At 41.8% G+C, this 22,903-nt stretch overlaps 2 protein-coding genes across 2 annotated transcripts in view; both read left to right on the top strand.

Moving 5' to 3' along the window:
- Positions 1-7,013, top strand: part of LOC138981420 (uncharacterized) — a 28,245-nt gene extending 21,232 nt beyond the window's left edge. Inside the window, exons 12-15 of the mRNA XM_070354334.1 lie at positions 2,375-2,435; positions 2,867-2,952; positions 4,655-4,823; positions 5,691-7,013. Coding sequence (XP_070210435.1) covers positions 2,375-2,435; positions 2,867-2,952; positions 4,655-4,823; positions 5,691-5,729 — 355 coding nt within the window. The 3' untranslated portion in view covers positions 5,730-7,013. The remainder of the gene's footprint in view (positions 1-2,374; positions 2,436-2,866; positions 2,953-4,654; positions 4,824-5,690) is intronic.
- Positions 7,014-7,965: 952 nt separating this feature from the next.
- LOC138981419 (ubiquitin domain-containing protein 1-like) lies at positions 7,966-22,816 on the top strand. Its single transcript, XM_070354333.1, has 3 exons — positions 7,966-8,226; positions 10,166-10,402; positions 12,338-22,816. Exons 1-3 carry the CDS (start codon positions 8,160-8,162, stop codon positions 12,712-12,714), a joined length of 681 nt encoding a protein of 226 aa, XP_070210434.1. The 5' UTR covers positions 7,966-8,159; the 3' UTR covers positions 12,715-22,816.
- The last annotated feature ends 87 nt before the right edge of the window (positions 22,817-22,903 follow it).

The following is a 22,903-nucleotide window of genomic DNA, read 5'->3' as shown; positions in this document are numbered from 1 at the left end:
TTGCTGATAAGTTGTTTCTTAGTGTTTTATTTAGGATGCATGTAAACTGTGTACCTCGTGATTAAAAAACCCACCGAGGGTGTCACTAAAACTCGAAAAGACGCAAAAAGACACGAAAAGACGCGAAAAGACGCGAAAAGGCACCTTCTTGTAACAATCACCTCCTTACTTTTCTTTTCTTTATTCGGTGTTTAACGTCGTTTTCAACCATTCAAGGTTATATCGCGACGGGGAAAGGGGGGAGATGGGATAGAGCCACTTGTCAATTGTTTCTTGTTCACAAAAGCACCAATCAAAAATTTGCTCCAGGGGCTTGCAACGGAATTCGCTATCTCTTAAATGAGGCTTTGATCTGAGCGCATCAAACATTCCCACACGAATGTGTTATCAGCGGCTACCCCGGGTAACTCATAAAAGTTACGCAACTGACCACACGCCAGCTGAGCTGGTATTCTATCCATCCGATCCGACAAAGGAATTAACATCTACTTGACAAAACGCCGATTCCCCCAACATACCCAGTCAAGCTGGCGGCACATTACATTACGACCACCTGGGGCCCAAGCGATCCGTTTATGGCGAGCTTTTCACAAATGACCGCCCACTTCAAACAGATAAAAACTTCCTTCACCCAAAGGAGACTGTTAATTGTGTGCAGCTGGCTGGACACGGCTAGCGAATACCAACACACATCCACACACACACCCTCGTATACACACACACGCGCACACAAGCTCATACACACTTACACACACTTACACACACACATGCGAGAGAGAGAGAAAGAGGAAGAGAGAGAGAGAGAGAGAGAGAGAGAGAGAGAGAGAGAGAGAGAGAGAGAGAGAGAGAGAGAGAGAGAGAGAGAGAGAGAGAGAGAGAGAGAGAGAGAGAGTGTGCATGTTTTGATGATTGTTTATATTAAATCACCAATCTCGACTAAAAACAGTTACATGTACCAGGACTTTTCGCGTCTTTTCGCGTCTTTTCGGGTCTTTTCGCATCTTTTCGCGTCTTTTCGCGTCTTTTCGCGTTTTAGTGACACCGCCCACCGATACTACTTTTTTTTAAACATTTAAAAAAAACCACAACATTACAACAACAAAAAACACTGCATTACCCTCAGCCTTCAGAGACCCGGGCGTGAATTTACGAGATTTATTCCCGCTTTCTCGCAGTCAGGTTTGGCCGAGACTGTGTTCACAGAGAATAATACTACATGGATTCCTGTGTAATACCAGGTTTACACGAGATGTTTTTTAAATATTGTAATTCGAGCGAAAGTAAGCTTTTCAATACAGTTTGCAGAAACAAAAGTAGTTCCGCATGCGTAGCATCACATAGCTTGACCCGTTGACCTCATTTACATGAGAAACACACGTGTGAGTCTATGGTTTAGTTATCAATCAATCAATATGAGGTTTATATCGCGCGTATTCTTTGGGTACAGTTCTAAGCGCAGGGGATTTTTAATTTTTTTAAATTTTTATTTTATGCAATTTATATTGCGCACATATTCAAGGCGCAGGGATTTATTTATGCCGTGTGAGATGGAATTTGTTTACACAATACATCACGCATTCACATCGGCCAGCAGATCGCAGCCATTTCGGCGCATATCCTACTTTTCACGGCCTATTATTCCAAGTCACACGGGTATTTTGGTGGACATTTTTATCTATGCCTACAAATTTTGCCAGGAAAGACCCTTTTGTCAATCATGGGATCTTTAACGTGCACACCCCAATGTAGTGTACACGAAGGGACCTCGGTTTTTCGTCTCATCCGAAAGACTAGCACTTGAACCCACCACCTAGGTTAGGAAAGGGGGGAGAAAATTGCTAACGCCCTGACCCAGGGTCGAACTCGCAACCTCTCGCTTCCGAGCGCAAGTGCGTTACTGCTTGGCCACCCAGTCCTAGTTATGTCATGGGCAGGGCCGGACCCAGGGGGGGGGGGGGGGGGGTTCCAGGGGTTCCGGAACCCCACCCCTGGAAAAAGCATGTACCTTGCTTTGAGTGTGGTTTTTTTTTTTTTACTAGTTTTAGCACTGACCAAAACAATGCTGCTCTTAACCCTCAAAACAAGGCCCAGAATGCACCAGATTGCACAGATTTTAACCGTTTTTCAAAACTTTTCCGGGGGAGCATGCCCCCGGACCCCCCTAGTTCGCGCGCCTGCTGTGGCTTCGCCACTGACTTCGCTGATTGCCCCCCCCCCCCCCCCCCAAAAGGACGAACCCCCCCCCCCCCCCCCTTTACAACTCATTTGGTCCAGCCCTGATGGGTGGTCTCTCTCACTCGTGACTGATAAACAACGTTATCTTCAGAATAACACTCTTGACTTTTTGTGGTTCATTTTCCGAAATATGTTGCAGGTGCTGGTTTGCAAGCACGGGGTTATTGCTGTATTTGGCACCGCAAAGCTTCTGCCTTCTTGTGGGTATATGTATATTAGAATGCTTGTTTTTTGGGCATAATTTTATATGTATAGTTTTACGAAGAAAAAAAGGCTGCCAGAAGAGTGTACAAAGCGGTGTGTGTTACGTTGTACAATAAAATGGTTAAAGGAATAATTACGTTAGGGTGTGTGTGTGTGTTTGTGTGTGTGTGTGTTTGTGTGTGTGCGTGTGTGTGTGTGTTTGTGTGTGAGTGTGTGTTTGTTTGTGTGTGTGTTTGTTTGTGTGAGCGTGTGTGTTTGTGTGTGTGTTTGTTTGTGTGTGTGTTTGTTTGTGTGTGTTTTCGGGGGAGGGGGGCCGGGATGGTTTTGGTAGTTGCTTGCTGTGTGAAGCGAAGTCTGAACGTATGAAAATCATAAGACAGACGAGCTCGGCGCGCGCCTAAACTGACCTGCAGTACCTACATTTCAGGTTCTTTCAGTTATGACTGTTGTTGCATATATTGGAGGACCTGCAGAGAGCGATCCCATTGTACAGCAGATCCATCGGATACGCAGGTACGTTTTCGTAGGCTAACATTATATCCGTTTCTAAATTCACATGAACACATTTCCTGGAGCATGCGAGCGATTTTAACCCCAAAATGAGTCCACACAATCACAAATAAAAACAATTTAATCAATTGACAGAGACATATTTGCACAGACCTGCAAACGTACCATTAGAAGAGGTAAAAGTGATCGTATTCTGAAAAATATGCATAATTATTGAGTGATATGTAAGCGCTGTTTTAAAGTGTTCACAATCTGCCATGTCCTAAAATAGAGGGTTTAGAATTATGAAACGCCAGTACAATTATTTGCTTTAGGACATAAACGTGCGCGCGTGTGTATGTGTGTGTGTGTGTGCCGTGTGTGTGTGTATGTGCCGTGTGTGTATGTGTGTGTGTATGTGTGTGTGTGTATGTGTATGTGTGTGTGTGCATGATGTGTGTGTGTGTATGTGTGTCAGTGTGTGTGTGTGTGTATGTGTGTGTGTGTATGTGTGTGTGTATGTGTGTGTGTGTATGTGTGTGTGTGTGTATGTGTGTGTCACAGTGTATGTGTGTATGTGTGTGTGTATGTATGTGTGTGTATGTGATACAAGATATTTATTCACCAATTTTGCAAAAGGATTTCATCTTGGCACGGCACGGTAAAAATAAAATAAAAACCAACCAGACACATATGCAGACACACATCACCATGCATGCATTCATACGTACATTACACTGTCATGCACACACAGACACAACTCACACACACACACACACACACACACAATTATTTACATACTCACACATAACCAGCCACATATCTACATCACAAATTCACATCGTCGCCTTGTAAAGGTAAAAACCATATCAGTTTAAAAGGGGTGCCAGTAATATCAATGCAACATTAGGGAATACTAGAACAATACCTAAAAATTATAATCCATTTAAAAGTAAGTAGTACACGTAATTATTATCATTTAGTCAGATCATCACATAAAATTATATAATCATAATCTAGCCAGTTAGACAGTTTAAAACAACAGTATTAACAGACTATCACAGATCTACTCAAGCACCTGAACCTAGAGTCACATTGCACAAAACTACTACCATCACAGAACTACTCGAGCACCTAAAAAATAAGGACCATTCCACATTGCACATACTTCCACTATCACAAGTTATGAGAACAGTAATGGAATGCAGTGAAAGGACTAAGTAACAAAAGAACCCCCCCCCCCCCCCCCAATCCTATAACTACAGTATATTACAACGTCTTCTCTACAGGAGTTGTCAGTACAGCATGGGGGATGAAGCTAGAGCGAAAGCGACTAGTTCTGGCTTTCAAAGCTCTGTAGCGCCTACCAGATGGAAGAGGCTCGAAGAAGTGGTTTGCCGGGTGGGAGGGGTCGCGAACAATCTTTCCTGCTTTTCGACCTGAGCGCAACTCAAAAATAGAGGCAACGGAAGGGAAGTCACAGTCACGTGTGTGTGTGTGTGTGTCAGTGTGTCTCGATGCCTGAAAGTTTTATAAACATTTATCAAGGGTACATGTAGTTAACTAGGAATCGCTGTGCGCACACACACACACACACACACACACACACACACGTGACACACACACACACACACACACACCCTCACTATTCCCGGACATCCGCAATATATTCAGTCCACTATTGACACGAATGTTATGGTCTAGTACGAAAAGTGTGTTTTTGCAGACAAAGTGTGAGGGTTTGCCTGGAGATGTGTTGTGTGCTGGCACTTTTCTGGTCACTGCTGTCCACCCATTTCCACGTGCACCAACTGGTCCTGTCCATCGCTACTGACCTGTCCATCTTCCTCCACACACTCGTTCTGGCCGTTCGGTTTTTGAAGCCGTTTGAACAGGTATATAGGCTACTATGTATTTATGAAAGCGAGCAAAGGGTGTTTTTGCGGGTGGATGGGTGATAATGTGTGTGTGTGTGTGTGTGTGTGTGTTTGTGTATGTGTGCATGGTGACGTGACAGTGATTCCCAGTTAACTGGAGATACCCCATGTACTGGAGATTTGAGTGTGTGTGTGTGTGTGTGTGTGTGTGCAGTGTGTCAGTGTGTACGCATACTGCGTGCCAGAGTGTGCGTGCGTGCCGGCGGCGAGCGTGCCGGCGTGCGTGCTTGCGGGCGTGCGTGTGACTGTGTCTGTGTTATTGGACAAGTTGGGGTGGAACTGACTTGGGCGGGTTGTATTGAGAGAAATTCAAGTTTTACGCCCTCACGGCAAAGCCATTAGGGGCATGTCCGACTTTAGATGAGATACACAAGTGTATGCGTGTTTAGGTGGTATCAGCCATCTGCACTTATAGTGGCAGAATGACCGAGGTCTTTTACGTGCCACTGTGGTGACACGGGGGTGGGAGATGGATACCCGCGTCTCTGGGTCTGCACTGCGACATAAAGTTGACCTGTGCCCGTCCCGGCCCGGATTCGAACCAGCGACCTTTCGATCACAAGTCAGTCCAGTGGCGGGTTGTATTGGGCGGACTCGGATATTTGAGGCTGAGAGAAATGCCGGTGTTTGTGCATAGATCTGCATTGATAGGCGCGTCACAGCGGTGTGTATTTGAATGTGTTCTTGCCTTTGTTTGCATAAAAAAGAGTGTGTGCGTTTGCCCGCGTGTGTGAAAGTGCGAATGTGATCATTGTTGCTCGAAAAACACAGTTCGTTCATACTGTACTAAAATATGATCTCACTCTGGGTTTATTATTTCCACAGGAGACGAAGTTGCCAGTAGTCGACAAAGACTTTGACTAAAGGAAATCACCGAGTCACCGTGCATGGAAAACAGACTACACAAGTGTGACGACTGATGTCAAAACAAATAATCAAAGGGAAGAAATTCGAAGCTGAATGGAAGAAAACAATTGCACCCCTAATACACTGAACACAAAAACCTATTTTTGAGCAGACGAAAGGCAGATCTTCAAATACACATATGCCCTGTTTCTGACCAAAACACACTGCTTTTTAACATCTGCGCTATATTCCTATGAAAACTATCCTTAACTTTTTGTGCAGTTCAGTGTACCAACTTTGACCTGCGGTGATGCACGCCTGATGTCAACTTTGACCCGCGGGGATGAACGCCGGCTGATAAAAACTTTTTTTCTCAACCGTGAGGACGGACCAAAACTGAATACCCGACTGAGTCAAATCAGTTTCAGTGGCATCTGGGGGGAGGGGGTACTTGGCCAGCCCCAGTGTACCCCTGACTCATTTTGCGGGACGCCCGCCCCTCCTTCTCATACAGGGCTAGGTCCAGCCCTGATACTGACGAACAATATTCAAAATAGCCTGTCCAAAATTCAAGGAAGCTGATGCAAAGGGACAAACAGTGCAGTCCGACAAACATCCCACCTCCTCCCACAACACACAAACACACACACACACACCACACACACACACACCCACACACTGACACCGGAGTCAGTTTCTCTCAGACACACGCACATGGACGCACACATACTGAGCTACTCCTCCAAAACAACCATCATAATCCCGCCCTCCTCTTCAAGTTAAGGCCTGGCGCTTACCTATGTAACAAGTTCAGCAGGACAGACGACGCACTACAGATTATCCAAGCCCGCTACACCCCGTTGCGTGAAAAAGAAACTTGAACAGGCCAAGTATTCGTCATAATCCCCAACGCAGCATAAAATGATATGCAGTGCGTCGTCTGTGCCGCTGACTGCGCAGGTATATTCTGCCCATAGTACGTTACCTTCTGTCTAACCGGCTCATCATCATTTCTTGCTTGGACGTGACCCCCCCCCCCCCCCCCCGGGCCACACACATCATCCACACACAGCTAGCGCCCCTCCCCCATCCCTTTATCAGTCGGACCTCCCACTGCTGCTACCCCGCCTATTCCGCCAAAACAAGCGCTTATTTACGGGTTTCAGGTTAGCCTGTTTGTTTTTTCTATTTTTTATGTTAGTAATTTCACCTTCATTCGATTCAGTTGAAACATCATTTTACGCTCTTCTTGTCATGTTTTCTTGCTGTTGGATTTGCTGCAACTTGAAATAAACCAAAATGCCCGCAGGTTGTGCTTGTGCCGTGTGTGTGTGTGTTAGTTTGCAGGGCTGGACCAAATGAGTTGTAAGGGGGGGGGGGGGTCCTCCTTTTTGGGGGGGGGGGGGCAAATCAGCGAAGTGGCGAAGCCACAAGTGCGCGCCTGCAAAGCAGCGGCGCGCGAACTAGGGGGGTCCGGGGGCATGCTCCCCCGGAAAATTTTTGAAAAAACGGTTAAAATCTGTGCAATCTGGTGCATTCTGGGCCTTGTTTTTAGGGTTAAGAGCAGCATTGGGGGGGGGGGGGGGGGGGTACTTTAGTTTCTCATCGGATTTCACATTGAATAAAATTTGTTAGAGACACACAACATTTATTTTAAAAAAAACAATTAAAAAAAAACCCACTCAAAGCAAGCTACATGCTTTTTCCAGGGGGGGGGGGGGGGGGGGTTCCGGAACCCCTGGAACCCCCCCCTGGGTCCGGCCCTGGTTTGTGTGTCACTGAGTCGCGGTGTGTGTGTGTGTGTGTCACTGTGTGTCAGTATGCTGATGTAAGGTATGTGTGTGTGTGTGGCAAAGATATTGGTGGTGAAATAGTTAATACAGTTGCTGTACAAATCAAAACTACCACCACCGGGCACTGACGCGAGTCATGAGTCGTGCTGAGCCTCGGGACTTGTGACTCGGTAAAACTGACGCAGCTTTCACTAGCTATCAAAAAACAAAACTCAAATGTTTATAATATATAATGGGCTGTTTTATGTAGTAGACCTGGACAGAAGCAGTAGCAACTCCATACATTTTTTTTTCGAGCACCGACACACAAATCCTCCATTCTGCATTATAATTATCCTCTCTAGGTCTGAATTTTGAAAGTTACCATGTGGTATATTCTCACTTGGTTGTTGTTCCAAAACAGTTCAATTTGCATCCTTTGAGACTTACCAGCACAAAACATGATTATGAAGTGGAATTTATCGCATTCGAAGCTCAGGGCTTATTTATGAACAAAAGGTGTTCATCGTAATCGTCCAAATTTATTTCCATGCACGATTACAGTAGTTAGCCTTTGTTGACAGTGCCTCTGTCGTGACGTCATAGCTCCGGGATTGTTGTGAGAAAGAAGGGGATTCCAAAAAAGTGTTTCAGAACCCCCACCCATCCTCAGAGTATGGGTGGGTGTATTGGAAGTCACAGGGACCACGGTCCACCATCTGGAGAGTCTTCGGACATCACAGGTACAGCATACGATACAAAATTCGTTTGATTCACGATTGTTTTAGTTCCGCGTTCCAGCGAGCAAGCACCTGTTTCTGTCATGGCTTTGTGGTTAGTTAAATGGTGGTTGGGCTGTTGACAAATTACGGCACATTCGAGCGATCATTTCTTCACTATGCCTTTATTTTTAGTACCGTTGGTGATATCGTTATACCTATAACTGAATCCGCAGAAGTGGTAACAACAGTGGCTAGAGAAAAAAAAGTGCGATATTGATATTAACACGCATGTGTAGCCTATTCGTTACGTCATTTTTGATAATCAGTTAAGTTGCTTCAGCAGAAATTTGATCAGTAGCCTATGTCGCAACCTATGCTTGCTGGCTTTTTTTTGTTTAGTGTTATTAAAGCCCAATTTCTACTCAGCTTACATGTGTAATTTTGTTTTCATTTCTATCGTAGTCGTACACTTGTACAGTCGGTCATATTCATAGACTCACACTCTTACTTGAAAACACTCAGAGAGGGGTTATTTGGGGAAGTTACACAGTCACATACAAAAACACACACTCACGTACACATGCAGAGGAACACCTGAGAGTTAAAAGACATAATAATAAGAGTGAACAGTTTGTGTACTATCCATCAATATAGATGATCTGCATTATCAATATCACTGAATCTGATTGAGAATGAGAGATCATATCTTGGCTGCATAGAATGATAGTTGATACATGTAGTGTTGTATAAACATAATAAAGCTGAAGTTTATTTATGGCTCTTTGGGGAAGGGAAGGGGGGGGGGGGGTATTTACCATAAACAGATTTAAGGCTGAGATTGAGAATACTGTACCATGTAGAACAGTGAAGGCAGTCTGAAACCCATGCAGCCTGCGCACCCTTGATCGTTTTATTCTATGTACTCTGGACTGTTTGTGTTACGCTGGTAACTTCCTGTTGGCTTCACGGCTGAGTAAAGCTCTTTCCCAGGGGGGTCGAGGTGAAAAAAGTAACACCCACTGACCCAGAACCTATAGATTAGGGACCGACTTTCTTTCCTATACTCTATAGGCTGTTACACCAGCTGTATAACTGAAATATATTCATACAATTTTATTTTATCATTTTTATGTTTTCCCTTGAGCAACCCTTTATACCTCTATCCCATATATATATCTATTCCTCACGAGTGAATGTAACAATATCTTTCCATAGCTTTTAGTAACAGTACAAACTGACAAAGTCTTGGAGTGATTCAATTACATGTCAGTTCTAGTTACTTTTTTTTTTTTAGTAGAGGTATCATCACAGCTGTCAGATATGATGCGAATGTTGGGGAGGGAGCATGGTGGCGAACACACGCATACGTGTGCTGTGAGTGTGAATTCCGTGAAACGTGTTTGCGAACAGGAAATTGCAACGGATATTTTGATGCGATTAATTTGAATCGAAATAAACCCGGGACGATATGCTTACTATTTGTACTATGTATGATTTATTCATAAATTTGCACGCACACCAGGGTTCAACCTGGGAGGAAAAGACTATGGGTTATTTGACCCCCTCAACCAAATCCGGATTAGACAGTATACCAAAAGATGCGCCAAGTAATGGCTAGAGTATCCAGGGACATTTTCCTCTCTCCCCCCCCCCCCCCCCCCCACCACCATATTTAATTAATAAAAAAAAATTTACTTTCAAGGAAGCTAAATTGTACACTGCTGCCATGTGAGTTTAGAATTTGTAATGTAATGTTAAAAAATGATGTGTGTGTGTGTCTACCGGTACATCATTACATGTGTGTGTTTCTTTCATCTGTGTACTCTCTGTTACATTGCTGCCGCTCTGCAGCCGCCATCTCATCACTATCTAATGGAAACACAGCTGTAATGCTTTGAACACTACTTGAATAACTGACACATGTATACATGTATTTACATGTATGAACTACTGTCTTCAGTGTCCATAGGCAGAAACCAGCCTCTGAAAGCAGAAAAGCCAAAGTGGAAGAGTGACCATCCCCTAACAGAAGGCCAACTGCGCAGCAAACGAGATGAATTTTGGGACACAGCGCCTGCGTTTGAGGGGCGGAAGGAGATTTGGGATGCACTGAAAGCGGCAGCCTACGCCCTGGAAACTGGTGATCATGCCTTGGCGCAGGCCATCGTGGATGGGGCTAACATATCTTTGCCACATGGTCAGTGTCTCTTATAATTATATTTCCCAACAAGTCTTTAAAACATACTTTGACAAAGTTTAGTATGAAGACTTTCTGTTCTTTTCTGTGGGGTGGGCAGTGTGATGTTAAAGCGGGAAAGATATTTCAGGCAAAAAATGTGTTGAGTTCAAGTTTTTAAAAGTAAAAGCAGGTAAGTGGCATTATAGCTTTCTTGATCATCTCTGCAGTTTTATAGTCAGCACTGCTTCTACGAAATCCTCTTACATCAGAATCATCATTTTGAGGACTGTCTGTCAGTGTGACGCATCATGACTGGCATTTTCAAAAAGTACGTTTTGCGTGATTTGCCACAAACAAATTTGCAGTTTTGGGCTCTTTGGAGTTATCAGGAGTCATATTAATGGCTAAATGAGCAGTGTTTGGCTGGTGGCATCTTTTGTAATAAGTTTTACCTCTTAGCACGGCAGAAGCGCTTGGTTACGTTAAACTTTTTTTTTTTTTTTTACTGTTAATGTTATTGAATCAAGGTGGATTTAGAATGAAACAGATTCTTTGATCCATCAGATGACTGGTGATCAATTCTCGATGAACACAGTAAATCTACTCTTTGAACATCTGCTAGTGAGGCGCATTTACACATTAACATGCTTCCATTTGAAATTTCGAGGTCTTCATCAGGGATTGACGCCCGACAAAAGCTAATTGAAGCCCGACGGAGCGAAGCGACGGAGGGCTTCAATGAGACTTTGGGAGGGCGTCAATCCCCGATGAAGACCGAGAAGTTTCAAATGGAAGCATGTTAATGTTATTGTAATTCAATCTGACGATGATCTCTTTCCTGCTTTCATGCGGTTGTAAACAGACAGAATTGGTTCTGTTCTGTTCACACACTACTTTCAGTCCACCTACCTGCAAGGGTCAAGTCCCAAGAAATATGTCTCTGTATTCCTATGGTATCACTCTGCTCCTGTTTTGTTTTCTTTCACACACATTTTCACTTCTTTTTTGACGGGTTTCTAGACAGCAAACTCTAAAACAAATTCTTTTCATCACAAAAGCGATCTTTGGAATTGACTGACGTAGTCCGGAAGATTTCATGCATCAACTTACGTCACGTATTCGACGTCATCACTTCGCATACCTTATGGTCTCGGTATTTCGTTGGCCTTCATATTTCCTATTTGTAAAATGACCCTCAAAGCTAACCGAGACTAGTTGAGGTTGTGTCAATGCGCCTCGCCAGCAGGTTGTTAATAGATTTTTAGCGAGTGGTTATCGACAATTAATGACCGGTAATTTTTAATGAGTTGGGGCATTCTGACCAATCACAGGATCTGTTTCATTAAAACGCAAACTTGATTGAATTACAATGATACATGTTCAACGAGTCTCTGTTAGCCATGTGTCTTTTGTAAGTAGGAAAGATATGGCGTCTGCAAAACACCGAGACGATTGTTTCATGCAAACAGAGGACATCGATCGCATGATGTAATTTGATGCAGGAAATAGTCTTCCGGGCTAGGTCAGTGAATTCCAAACACTGCTTTTTGGAGAGAAAAAAAATTGTTGTGAATGTGACTGTGAGTATGCTGTCTTGCAATCACGCAAACAAGAAGAAAAATATATATGTGAAAGAAAAAAAACTCTTTAAAAAGGAGCAGAGGGATAAGATAGGAACATGGAAACACATTTCTTGGGAATTGACCTTTGCAAGTAAGTGAACTGAAACATGTGAAGATAACAAAACCATTTTGAAATCACATCGCTTTGCTCCTTTGTGCTTCAATTAGGCTTTGGTAGGGCGTCAAATCCATGATGACAACTGAGCAGTTTCAAATGGAAGCCTATCAATGATGTAGTAAATTATCTTGCATAAATGAGGTGGATGCCTCAACTTTTTTGTTTCCTGGACAAAGATTCATGCGTTAATTCTAATCTTCTCGCATCCTGCAGGCACCCTTTTGGATTGCTACGATGAGTTGGGGAACCGGTACCAGCTGCCTGTGTACGTCCTCAGTGCCCCGACCAACCTGATCGAGGATAACAGCGAGAGTGACGCGGGCGCTGACACGGACGCCAACTCTTCCCCGGGTACAGAGGTGCCCATCAAACTGCGTCTCTCGCACCTGTCCAAGGACCTGAAGGTGGTGGTTCGAACCACCGACACAGTGCAAAAAGTGAAAAGACTTCTTCACGAGAAGGAAGGCGTGGAACCGGAGCGTCAGCGCTGGTTCTTTGGCGGCAAGTTGCTCAATGATAAACTGCGGATCGAGGACGCCCACATCCCCAAGAGCTTTGTTGTGCAAGTGATTGTGTCTCCCACGAGTTAACTTCAGCAACTGTGTGACGGAGGGTGAAGAAAGAAGGGCGATGCCAAGACTGTGTCGTGTCACTTTCGCCCAGTTTCTCTTTTTCTCAAAGCTTTCATCAGTACTGTGTATCATTACGGAGAAATTTGAAGATGAATGTGTGATTTTTTTTAACTCAAAATTTTATAAGCAACGCTTGCTAGTCTTTGAGAAAAACAGAAACTGACTGTGGCATGACATTGACAGTTTCACCCTTTTGCCCGGACTGGAATACATGTTTATTCATTTGTGTATGTGAGAGGGATGTTATGACTTCTTTGAGGAGAGAATCACTCCCTGTGCTCAGTTGATGGGGAATTCAAAGTGATTTGTCTGCATGGTATGTTCCTTCTGTGTCTGCTTCATGTGATGATGAAAACACAGACCAGCCTTTTCTTGTGTTTAATTGTCACCATGCAGCTTTGAAAAAATCAACATAACACAAATCTTGTGATTTGCAGTCTCTGAGCTCTGCCCCTCTTGCGCTCATGAATCAGTTTCTATAAGGCCAAAAAAAAAAGAGGTCTGTTTACGGTAACATAGGGTGAAAAAATAGGGTCGGTAGGTCGGCTTTTTTTTTTCTCTCCCCTCTCTATGATGTTTCACAGTTCATTTCTTCTCATCAATCCATGTTTTTGCCCAACATAACTATAAACAGTACTTTGAGCTTACCTCCCTTCTGTCGTCTGCTGTTTGAGCGCAAACAGCTCTATTTTGGATGCGTTTTTTTTTGGGTTTTTTCAGACGATCCAAAAAAAAAGATTAGGGTCGGGCCTAAAAACTAGGGTCGGTCGGGTTACCGTAACCACACCTATTTTTTTTTAGGCCTAATTTGTTTTGCGCCTGTACATCATTGTCACGAAGGGTTCATTGCAGTGTAGTTTGTACATGATGTGAATACATTTTATTTCTCTGTCTATTCAGCACAATTCTCAAAATATAATAATGGTGTGTATTATTTTTCTGATTTTTTTGTATGTCCAGTGTTGCATGCAAGTGTAGCAGGACAGAAGGAGATAGACAATTACAGTACAACATACTTGATAAGATGGATGTGTGACACACTAGGGGAATCAGAACGTATGCTCGGAGATCAGACAACACATGAATCACTGGTTTATAATTGTGGTTTGCATGTATTCACAGCACTGTTCAATCAAAAGAAAAACCACATTTGCTAGCACCATAAGGTACCGTCCTTCCCACGTTCATGTTCACCCCCACAGATTTGTCCAAGCTCTCACAAGAATAAGACTAAGAGCATACTTTCACTTGGGCATATACCATAAATCAATAGCATGGCTGCAATTCTATGCTAGGCAAAGATTTGATGCTGATGAATTTAGCAGATTGTTATAAGTGTTAGCAACAATATTAATTCAACAACAAATTCCCACTCTACGCAGGGAGCAGTCAATCTGTCGATTTGAAGGATACTCTTATTCTGTGTACTTCTTCTTCTTCTTCTTCAGCATTCCAGAAATTCTGGTGACGTGTGAGCTTGTTTGCCCATTTGGGTTCCCCAAACTATACTCTGAGAGCATAGTCAGCTTCACTCCGCTTTCGTTGGGTTGGCATGCTGGGTATTTTCGTGTTTCAATAACCCACCGAACTCCGACATGGGTTGCAGGATCTTTTCCGTGCGCACTTGGTCTTGTGCTTGCATGTACACACGAAGGGGGTTAAGTCACTAGCAGGTCTGCACATAAGTTGACCTGGGAGATCGGAAAAATCTCCACTCTTAACCCACCAGGCGGCAGCGACCGGGATTCGAACTCACGACCTCCCGATTAGGAGGCCGACGTCTTACCACTGCGCCACTTCGCCCGTCATCCTGTGTACAAGCTTGAATAGATATGTGGTGGTGTTTACATTCTGATAATCATCGGTCCACGCTATCGCTCATGTCTCTCTGACAGGATGGATAATTACTACGCGGATTAAAGGGAAAAAAGCGGAGCTAAAAGCCGAAATCTATCAAAACAAGAACACAGAGTTATCTCCCATATGTTTTTCGCTAATGTTTCTGATAAAAGACGAACGTGATTGCAGAATGGCCGACTTCGACAGTGATCTCCGTTGTGTTCTTCACAGTTATGATAAAGACATCGTTCTAAGGTCAACAAGTCGAAATTATGAGACTGCTGTGGGAAGGAGACCGTGATATTGTTGCATCAGTACCAACTGGTTACGGAAAAAGTATCGTCCGCTCCGTAGCCATTTTGTTATGATCACGTGACAAAGTTGATTATCACGTGACACTTTTGCCATACTTAGAGGTGTTTGCACAGTAAATTAAATACATCCACGAAAGATAGCTCGCTTCAAACTGTCTTACATAACAAATTTTCCTTTGTAATTTTAAAATTACACAACACCATGAAAAATCATTATCGACGATCGCAAATCTGCTTATGTCACGCGCTTTCCTTCTTTGCCACCACTAAAGCAAACGTGTGCAAGATTGTATGTTACACGCTTTGGAGCATGTGCAAGAACGGATTCAAACTCGAAATCGTCCCTCCAAAAGCCCCAAAATGCACACACGACTTTTATTTCTCCTGCTGTTATCGTTTCTTCTCTTTACAAATTCTTCAACGCTGAGAATACTGAGAACGGCATCCCAGACGACACAACTGTTTCCATACGCGAATTTAGCTGCCCTTGGAAAGCGGCTCGCTCAGGAGGCCTGTTACATAGTCTGAAACTAGAAGGACAGAGTTCTGAACATAGATGACAAAGACCCCGAAAAGAACAAACATTTCGCGGATGCAGACACAGAAACATGTCATGAAGAATGCGATGCTTCAAAAGATACAGACTGTAACGATGACTGTGACGTCATTCACATCGAGACGTCATTCATAGTTGTTCGTTCACTTCCGTCAAAAAGTAGATCTCTCCACAATGGCTGCTCCTGTGTTTAGGTTTGTCAAGCTTGAGTACGCAAAACGTGTTTGTTCTCTCCTCTGTTGAAGCTGTGAGACATAAATGCTATTCCGACTTGGTCGTGTGACAGAGTTTTCTTCCACACTCGATTAGCTGATGTCTAACTCAGCCTGACGGCTTCGTTAGACAATCAACGTAATCTCGTGTGGAAGAAAACGTCTGTCACACGACCAAGTCGGAATAGCAGGTAATATCGATAACACATTACGAAAAGCTCTAAATATGTATATAAAAAAAAAATCGATTTCTTCTCCAGAGAAGGTAAACAAAGGCATCCGGTCAGGGATAAATGAGACCCGAAGGGAAGTAACTCATTTTGACTTGATTTCATGATGGATTGTTTAAGGAATTAAGGATTGTGAAAGTTGCACCTGTACAAAAATGTGTAGAATGCACTGTGGAATACAAAGACATGATTTTTGTAAAGCTTTTGCCTACAAACACGTACACACACAACACACACACAAAGGCTGTCCTATATTTAGCACTTGTGTTTGAGCGATGTTCATTCCAACGAGTGAATCCGATCAAGGGTTTGTGTTTACTCATTTTTTTGTTACTCCTTTTGAAACTCAAATTTTATCACTAACTACATCTACTTTGGTTTGCCCAACTTTTGAAGACCGTCAATTTGTAACACCTTTTTTTCACTTCAGTATCCCTCCCCCCCCCTCCTTACTCTTCTTAATGTAGAAAGTTTGGTTTTTAATTACTGATGTGGTTTTAATCTGTTTAATGGTAAAAAGTTTGCTCATACTCTTAGTCTTAATTGAATTGTTTTAGTCTTAGTCCAACACCATGACTTCAAAGGTTCATTAGAGGTCAGCATTGTCTGTACTCCCAATTTTTTTTGCATTTAAAAAAAATTACCTCCCTGCATTTGATTCTGGACAGTGCTCCATTTCTTGCAGTCTGACAGTGACACCATTTTTAGTACCGAGTGCTCATAGTGATCCCAGCAGCTTGGTTTGTTGTTTGACCCCAGAAGTATGCATCGCTTAACATGATCACAGTTAATCCGAACAGCTAGCAGTTAATTTCAATTATCAATTATATCACAAGTAAAGCAGCTCAGGCCTCTAAGTACAGGATATTTTTTCTCCTTTTGCAAACTTCATCTCCATACCCGTCAGATTTTTTTTCTGTTTGGTTTCTGGGTGTATGGTCACACAAGTGATGCACTTCATTTGAAAAAGGACATGTTTTCACTTGAGGAGACAGTGACTGTAATTATTTGATGTTTGAGTCACTGTGCTGTAACTTTATTTGATTTGTATAGAAAGTTCATTTACTTCAGCTATTTCCAGAATTGTTTTGTAGATTCGGAGCTGTGGTCATTTTCAAGTCTTTTATCATATTTTTGTGACTACAAGGCACTTCGTTGTAAAAAGCGCAATTCCCTGACTTTAAAAGTTAAAATGAGAAAAATCCACACAATAGGCGCTTCCAGTGTATTGGCCGCAAGTCAAAGGAAGTATGCAGATTGGAAATACATTTTCTCCGCAATGTGCGACTCTTTTTTAGCAAAATGAGATATACACAAGGCGATATCACTCAGTATGGCGCAGGGTTAAAAGTTGTGAGGAAAAAGTTGCGCCCTATAGTCCCGAAAGTGTGGTACTATTTTTGCTACAGCACATAGCTTCAATGACAAAGGGGGGAAACTTTATTTTAATCACTGTTGTCTTGACAGGCGCGCCCGTTGTTTCAAAATTTAAGTGCAATGCAGATGGATGTCTTGATATTGGTTTTGTGTTTTTCAAGAACATGAAGTCATATTAGCTGATGTTTTACTTGGTTTTGTTAGGGGTATGTTTGTGTATGTGTTCGTGTGATGTCATATTGGTTTCTAACAGTGACAAGTTATAGTGATAGTTCTGTTTCTTTACTTTGTTCCTTCTTTATTCCTTGAATATCGCTTGTGTTTTACTTTTTGCCAAATATTTGTATTTTTTTGTTTGTGGACACAGATGCATGCATTTCACATTTGTCAGTTAAGTTGGGGCATTAATACAGCTTTTAGTACTTGACTCAGAATAGATTTTGCAACGTAAATTTCTCTCCCAGTTTAAAGAAGATGCAATGGAGTATTGAATGTTCAGGAGAATCCAACTGGATTGCACATGAACTAGTTGCACATTTTTAAATGTATTGATTCGCTTTAACCTGTGCAAATGGTAGAAGTAAGGAACAGATGATATTATTGGTTTTCTGTTTATTTCAACATGTATCTAGAACTTAGGTGTGTGCGCTCGTGCGAGTACATTTTGTGTTTGTTTACTGACAGTACAGATCGACAGACAGGGCTGCGGGAAACAGTTTGAAACATTCCATACAGCATACAGGGTTTGTCAATGTTAAACAAAACATCATGTTTGGTTAACTTTACTGTTTTTTAGACTCTGTTCACTCTAAAACTATAGGTCACATGCAACTGTTCTGATGTAGATGCCTCACATATATATACATGTATATATATATATATATATATATATCCCATGACCTCCCTTCTTTGTCTCTGTTACTTCAGTATGGGTATATATGTTGTATTTTTATAGCTCAATAAATACATCATGGACTCAAAAAAATATATGATAGTGCAGATTCCGATTTGGGCGAAGAACTACTTTGCTCCCGACCTTTGACCTCGCGCCGAACAATGTGACACATTTGTATGAAGTTCCAAAATCGTATTGCACGGCTCAGAAAACCATATCAGTTGCACGCAAAAATGAATCTCAGAACTGATCTGATGTATGAGATGCAATAAGCAAACGTTTCTTTCATTATGAAAGCAATGCAGGTGGGAAAAAACGAACATTCAACTTACAAGATAACCAGATGCTAGCGAACCAAAACAAAAACACGAGTACCCTCCCCTTGCTTCGTTAGCAGACGACTTTTGAGAATCTGTCAGACCGTCCTTACCTGGCACGGTTGGGCTTCGCTATCATCAGCTGTTTCACGTGTTTTGCGAGCAAGTCTACTCTTTTGCCTGGCCCTGCAGTAAGTCCACATTGGCGATGAAGGTATCTAAGAACTTAACATGTGTGTATTTTTCCGTAATCCAGTCATATTCTTTCAAAATGCAATCAAGCGGCGGTGACAGACTTGGGTCCTGTTTTCCTCGCACCCATACCAGTTTAGGTTCATGCAAACACACTCGCAAAACATGTAGATACATTTCAAATAGGGAGCAAATGGTTAAATCTACATATGTGTTCCCTAAAATTTGCTTCTCTGTCAATAAGACTAATTGTATAATAATGCGTTCGAAAAAAACAACGTGGAATCGATTCTGAATCGAGTCGAGTAAGCCAAATGGGGGCCAAACCGGTTTCCCCGTTCCGCCGACCTGAAACGCAAAAGAATTGTGCGCTTCAACTAAATGGATTTCTATACGACTTCATTACTTTCTTGCAACTTATGAACCTTTACTTAAAGCTTTTAAACGGTCTGAAAGTAGTGTTACCGCGTACTTATAGATGCACTCATTCGTTTTATTTTTTCAGCGACGGTCACTTAGTTTAAGGTTGCAAAAAGGCCAAGTCTCGCTGAAAACACTGTTTCACACTCCACAGATCGCAACAGTGCCGCTAGTAGTCTACACTTTGTGTTTGATGGTAGAATGGGATATACAGATTACAACACTCGTGGTTTTTTATATGGCTTGTATTTCAGTCAAGACCCAGCGGGAATATCAATCGAGAGCCACTCGCCAAAGGCTCGTGTCTCCCGATGATATTCATCCGCTGGGTCTTGACTGAAATGCAAGCCATATAAAAAACCACTCGTGTTGTAACCTATACATATAATTATCGTTGGCCAAAAATCAACGTCTTCATTGAACTGTGACTGTCAGCCGGCTACTGTGGGAACCATTCCTTAATGCTAAGAATAAACGCTGTAAAAGTTAATAAAAAAATTATGGTTGTAAAATTGGGTTTTCAGATAAAAATGGATGTTTAAACTAATCACAAGCAGTATTAACTGCCAACCTGGTTGACAGGAGTGAGTGTTGTGCTAAAAGAACATTTGAAACCTTAGGAGGATATAACAGACCTGAATCGTTCTGCTACACATTTACAAGTGGTTTCAATGTAGTATTCAGGAATGCTGTAAATTCTGCTTACAGTTAAGAGATCTTTTGTAAATGCTCCTATGTTTCTTTTCAATCAAACTTTTTGTGTGCAGATTGGTTCAGATTTATACATTTTAGTAGGGATCATCATTTTTTTGCACTATAAACTGTATAAATAATAAAGTGCAAAAATAGTGGCTTTAAAGTTTCAATGTGGAAGTGCACACACACTAAGGTTCAGCTAAGTCTGATGCTGTTATTCTGTTGACATTCATTTTGTTATTGTGAGTAGCACAGCGGCAACAACAACAAATAATACAGAAGTGTAACTGAAATGTGAACAGTAATTAAGATTAAATGTGGCTTTCATTGTCATATTATATGCAATCATCATCATGCTAAACCATAACATTTCAGTTTGTACATTTTGCCTAATTAACTCTAATGTTTAGTTATGGTAATTAATACAATGTACTTTCCAGTCTGATCCCTGGCTGCCCTGTCGTGACCCTTCACCTATATATATATATAATTTGTTTTTTTCCGTCTTTACACCTGTTCCTTGTCCCGTTGTGCTCTCACACCGCCCCGTCCCTGCACTCCAACTGCTCCATCCACATCTGAATTTTGTTCCGCTGCCAGACTATAGACTTCACCTAATATTGTGCCTTAAAGGTACCTAAATTCTTTTTGTGTAACCCATCATGTCTGGCACTACAGATCTTTATTTAGGCTTTTATGTGGAGCATACTTCAATAGACGTCGGTCGGAAATAACTCTGTTGTGTTTGTATGGGTGGAGAGAAAGTCATGACTATACACTTGCTTTTATTGAGTCACACTGTATTTCAGACATTGTAGCTCGGTCACTTGCGAGGGGTGTGTCTGAAACACATGGACAAGAAGCACGTGGGGAAAGCTAGCTACCCCCCCCCCCCCCCCCCCCCCCGGCGGGTTAGGGGGAAGAATTTACCCGATGCTCCCCAGCATGTCGTAAGAGGCGACTAACGGATTCTGTTTCTCCTTTTACCCTTGTTAAGTGTTTCTTGTATAGAATATAGTCCATTTTTGTAAAATTTTTAGTCAAGCAGTATGTAAGAAATGTCAAGTCCTGTGTACTGGAAACTTGCATTCTCCCAGAAAGGTAATACATTGTACTACGTTGCAAGCCCCTGGAGCAATTTTTTGATTAGTGCTTTTGTGAACAAGAAACAATTGGCAAGTGGCTCTATCCCCTCTCCCCCCTTTCCCCGTCGCGATATAACCTTCGTGGTTGAAAACGACGTTAAACACCAAATAAAGAAAGAAAGAAAGAAAGGAAAGCTAGCTGCACTGAAAGCAAGAGTATTCACTCTTTAAAAACCCATACAAGCCCGACAGAGTTATCTCCACAGTTTGTCTATCTCAACACCTACTGAAATCAACAGCCGACGAGCCACTTTTTATGCAGAGTTGGCATTAAATTAAAAACAAAGGAGCTCTTTTCAAGACATTTTGTGATTTACTGTGTTCTGTAATATTTCATGCAAAAATTAAGACAGCATTTTTTTTCTTTCTTTTCATCCCTGCTGTACAAGGTACGATTTATAACAGACTCATTTTTGTGTGCCTTTATTTTGATTTACTTTTCCTTTTTTTCTGGCATACTAGACATGTACACTTTTGTAATTTATGTAGAGAAGATGCGTTTGATTTAGGAATAACAGGTGAATGCTTCTTTTACGTCACTTCATTGCTTCACTGTTCTGAACGTTATTATTTCTCGCAACCTTCTGTATAACTACCAGATCTGTAGATGTCACTCCTAAGCCTGTTCTGTGTCTCACAATGGTTGTATTTTTGTAGATTGCTATTCTCATCCATATTTAACTGTTTACTGACCACCCTTCTCCCCCTCCCTCCCAAAGGTTTATAACATTTAAACAAATAATGACCCAAAAAGAAAAAAAACACCTGAAATGTAGCAGTGGAGAATGTTCAAATATTTTCAGGTTTGGGTGAACCTCAGTAACTTATTTTGCTCAGCTGTGAATTATGGCAAAATTTAGATGAGCCAGAGGTATTTCTGGACCAAAAACGTTTTATTAGTCTCCATTACACACACTGAAATATGTGCTTTGAGAGGAAAACACCAGGAAAACATGTCTTTCAAAAACAGTGTACAATGTATCACGATATATTATGTTGTGGTTCGTTATCGGCACCCATATATATATATATATATATCTTTTCCTATTTAGTTTGTTTTGATGATTGTTACAGCTACGATAACTTGTCATTTTCATTAAGAAACTTAATAGTTACGTCGGAAAGTATTGATCAAATTTGTTTAGCATGCAACCATTATTTTTATGTTGTTACTTTTAATTCAATCTATTTTTAACATGAATTTGTTCGATAATATGTGAACTTTTAGTGAATTCTGCATGAAGTAAAGATTTGTTGTTGTGTTGATATTCATGCTCATATCATTTTTGTTATGAAGGCAGGAGCGCTGGTGGGAAATGATTCTTGTTCTTGTGCCTATGAGCAACTTTTTGGATGAAGCATGCTCAGAGAAGCGAAATACCTTTGAAACAGGGACATCAGTTCAGGTAGTACAAATGTCCTTGCTCCATAATAATTTTTGTGGTACAAGTCGGAAAACACTGGCATTACGCTGTGTTGAATGCAGTCCTCTTTGTATCATAAATATATGCGTGTGTGTTCACAGCAAAATATTTAGATCATGTATCACAGTGCTCAGTACATTGTAATACTTACACATTCAGCAGGCATATCTTTTTTCTTTCTTTCTTTCTTTAAAATCATAAACAGATGTACTTACAGTGTTGTGAAGAAAGAAAATCCTGTAAACGAGGTGAATGGAGCTCTATACTGAATTGTATTCGTTTTCTTTCATCTTTCGTGACTGCGACCAAGCTTCTCAAGGGATGTTTGTGTGCAGAGTGCGAATACCATTGAGATTGTGTGTTTGATGAAAAATTCTGGATCTGGATGAGAATGCTGTTCATCAAATGCTTTTAACCAGAAATAAACGTTTGTGTCCCTTGAATCCACGTTTTATGAAGTGTAGAAAAAGCACGCTTTCTCTCTCTCTCGTTCTGTCCTTCAATTGTACACTCACTCAAGACAACACTAA

This window comes from Littorina saxatilis, linkage group LG12, assembly GCF_037325665.1.
Source record: "Littorina saxatilis isolate snail1 linkage group LG12, US_GU_Lsax_2.0, whole genome shotgun sequence".
Classification (NCBI taxonomy): Eukaryota; Metazoa; Mollusca; class Gastropoda; order Littorinimorpha; family Littorinidae; genus Littorina; species Littorina saxatilis.
This window is presented reverse-complemented; position numbering and strand designations above follow the sequence as displayed.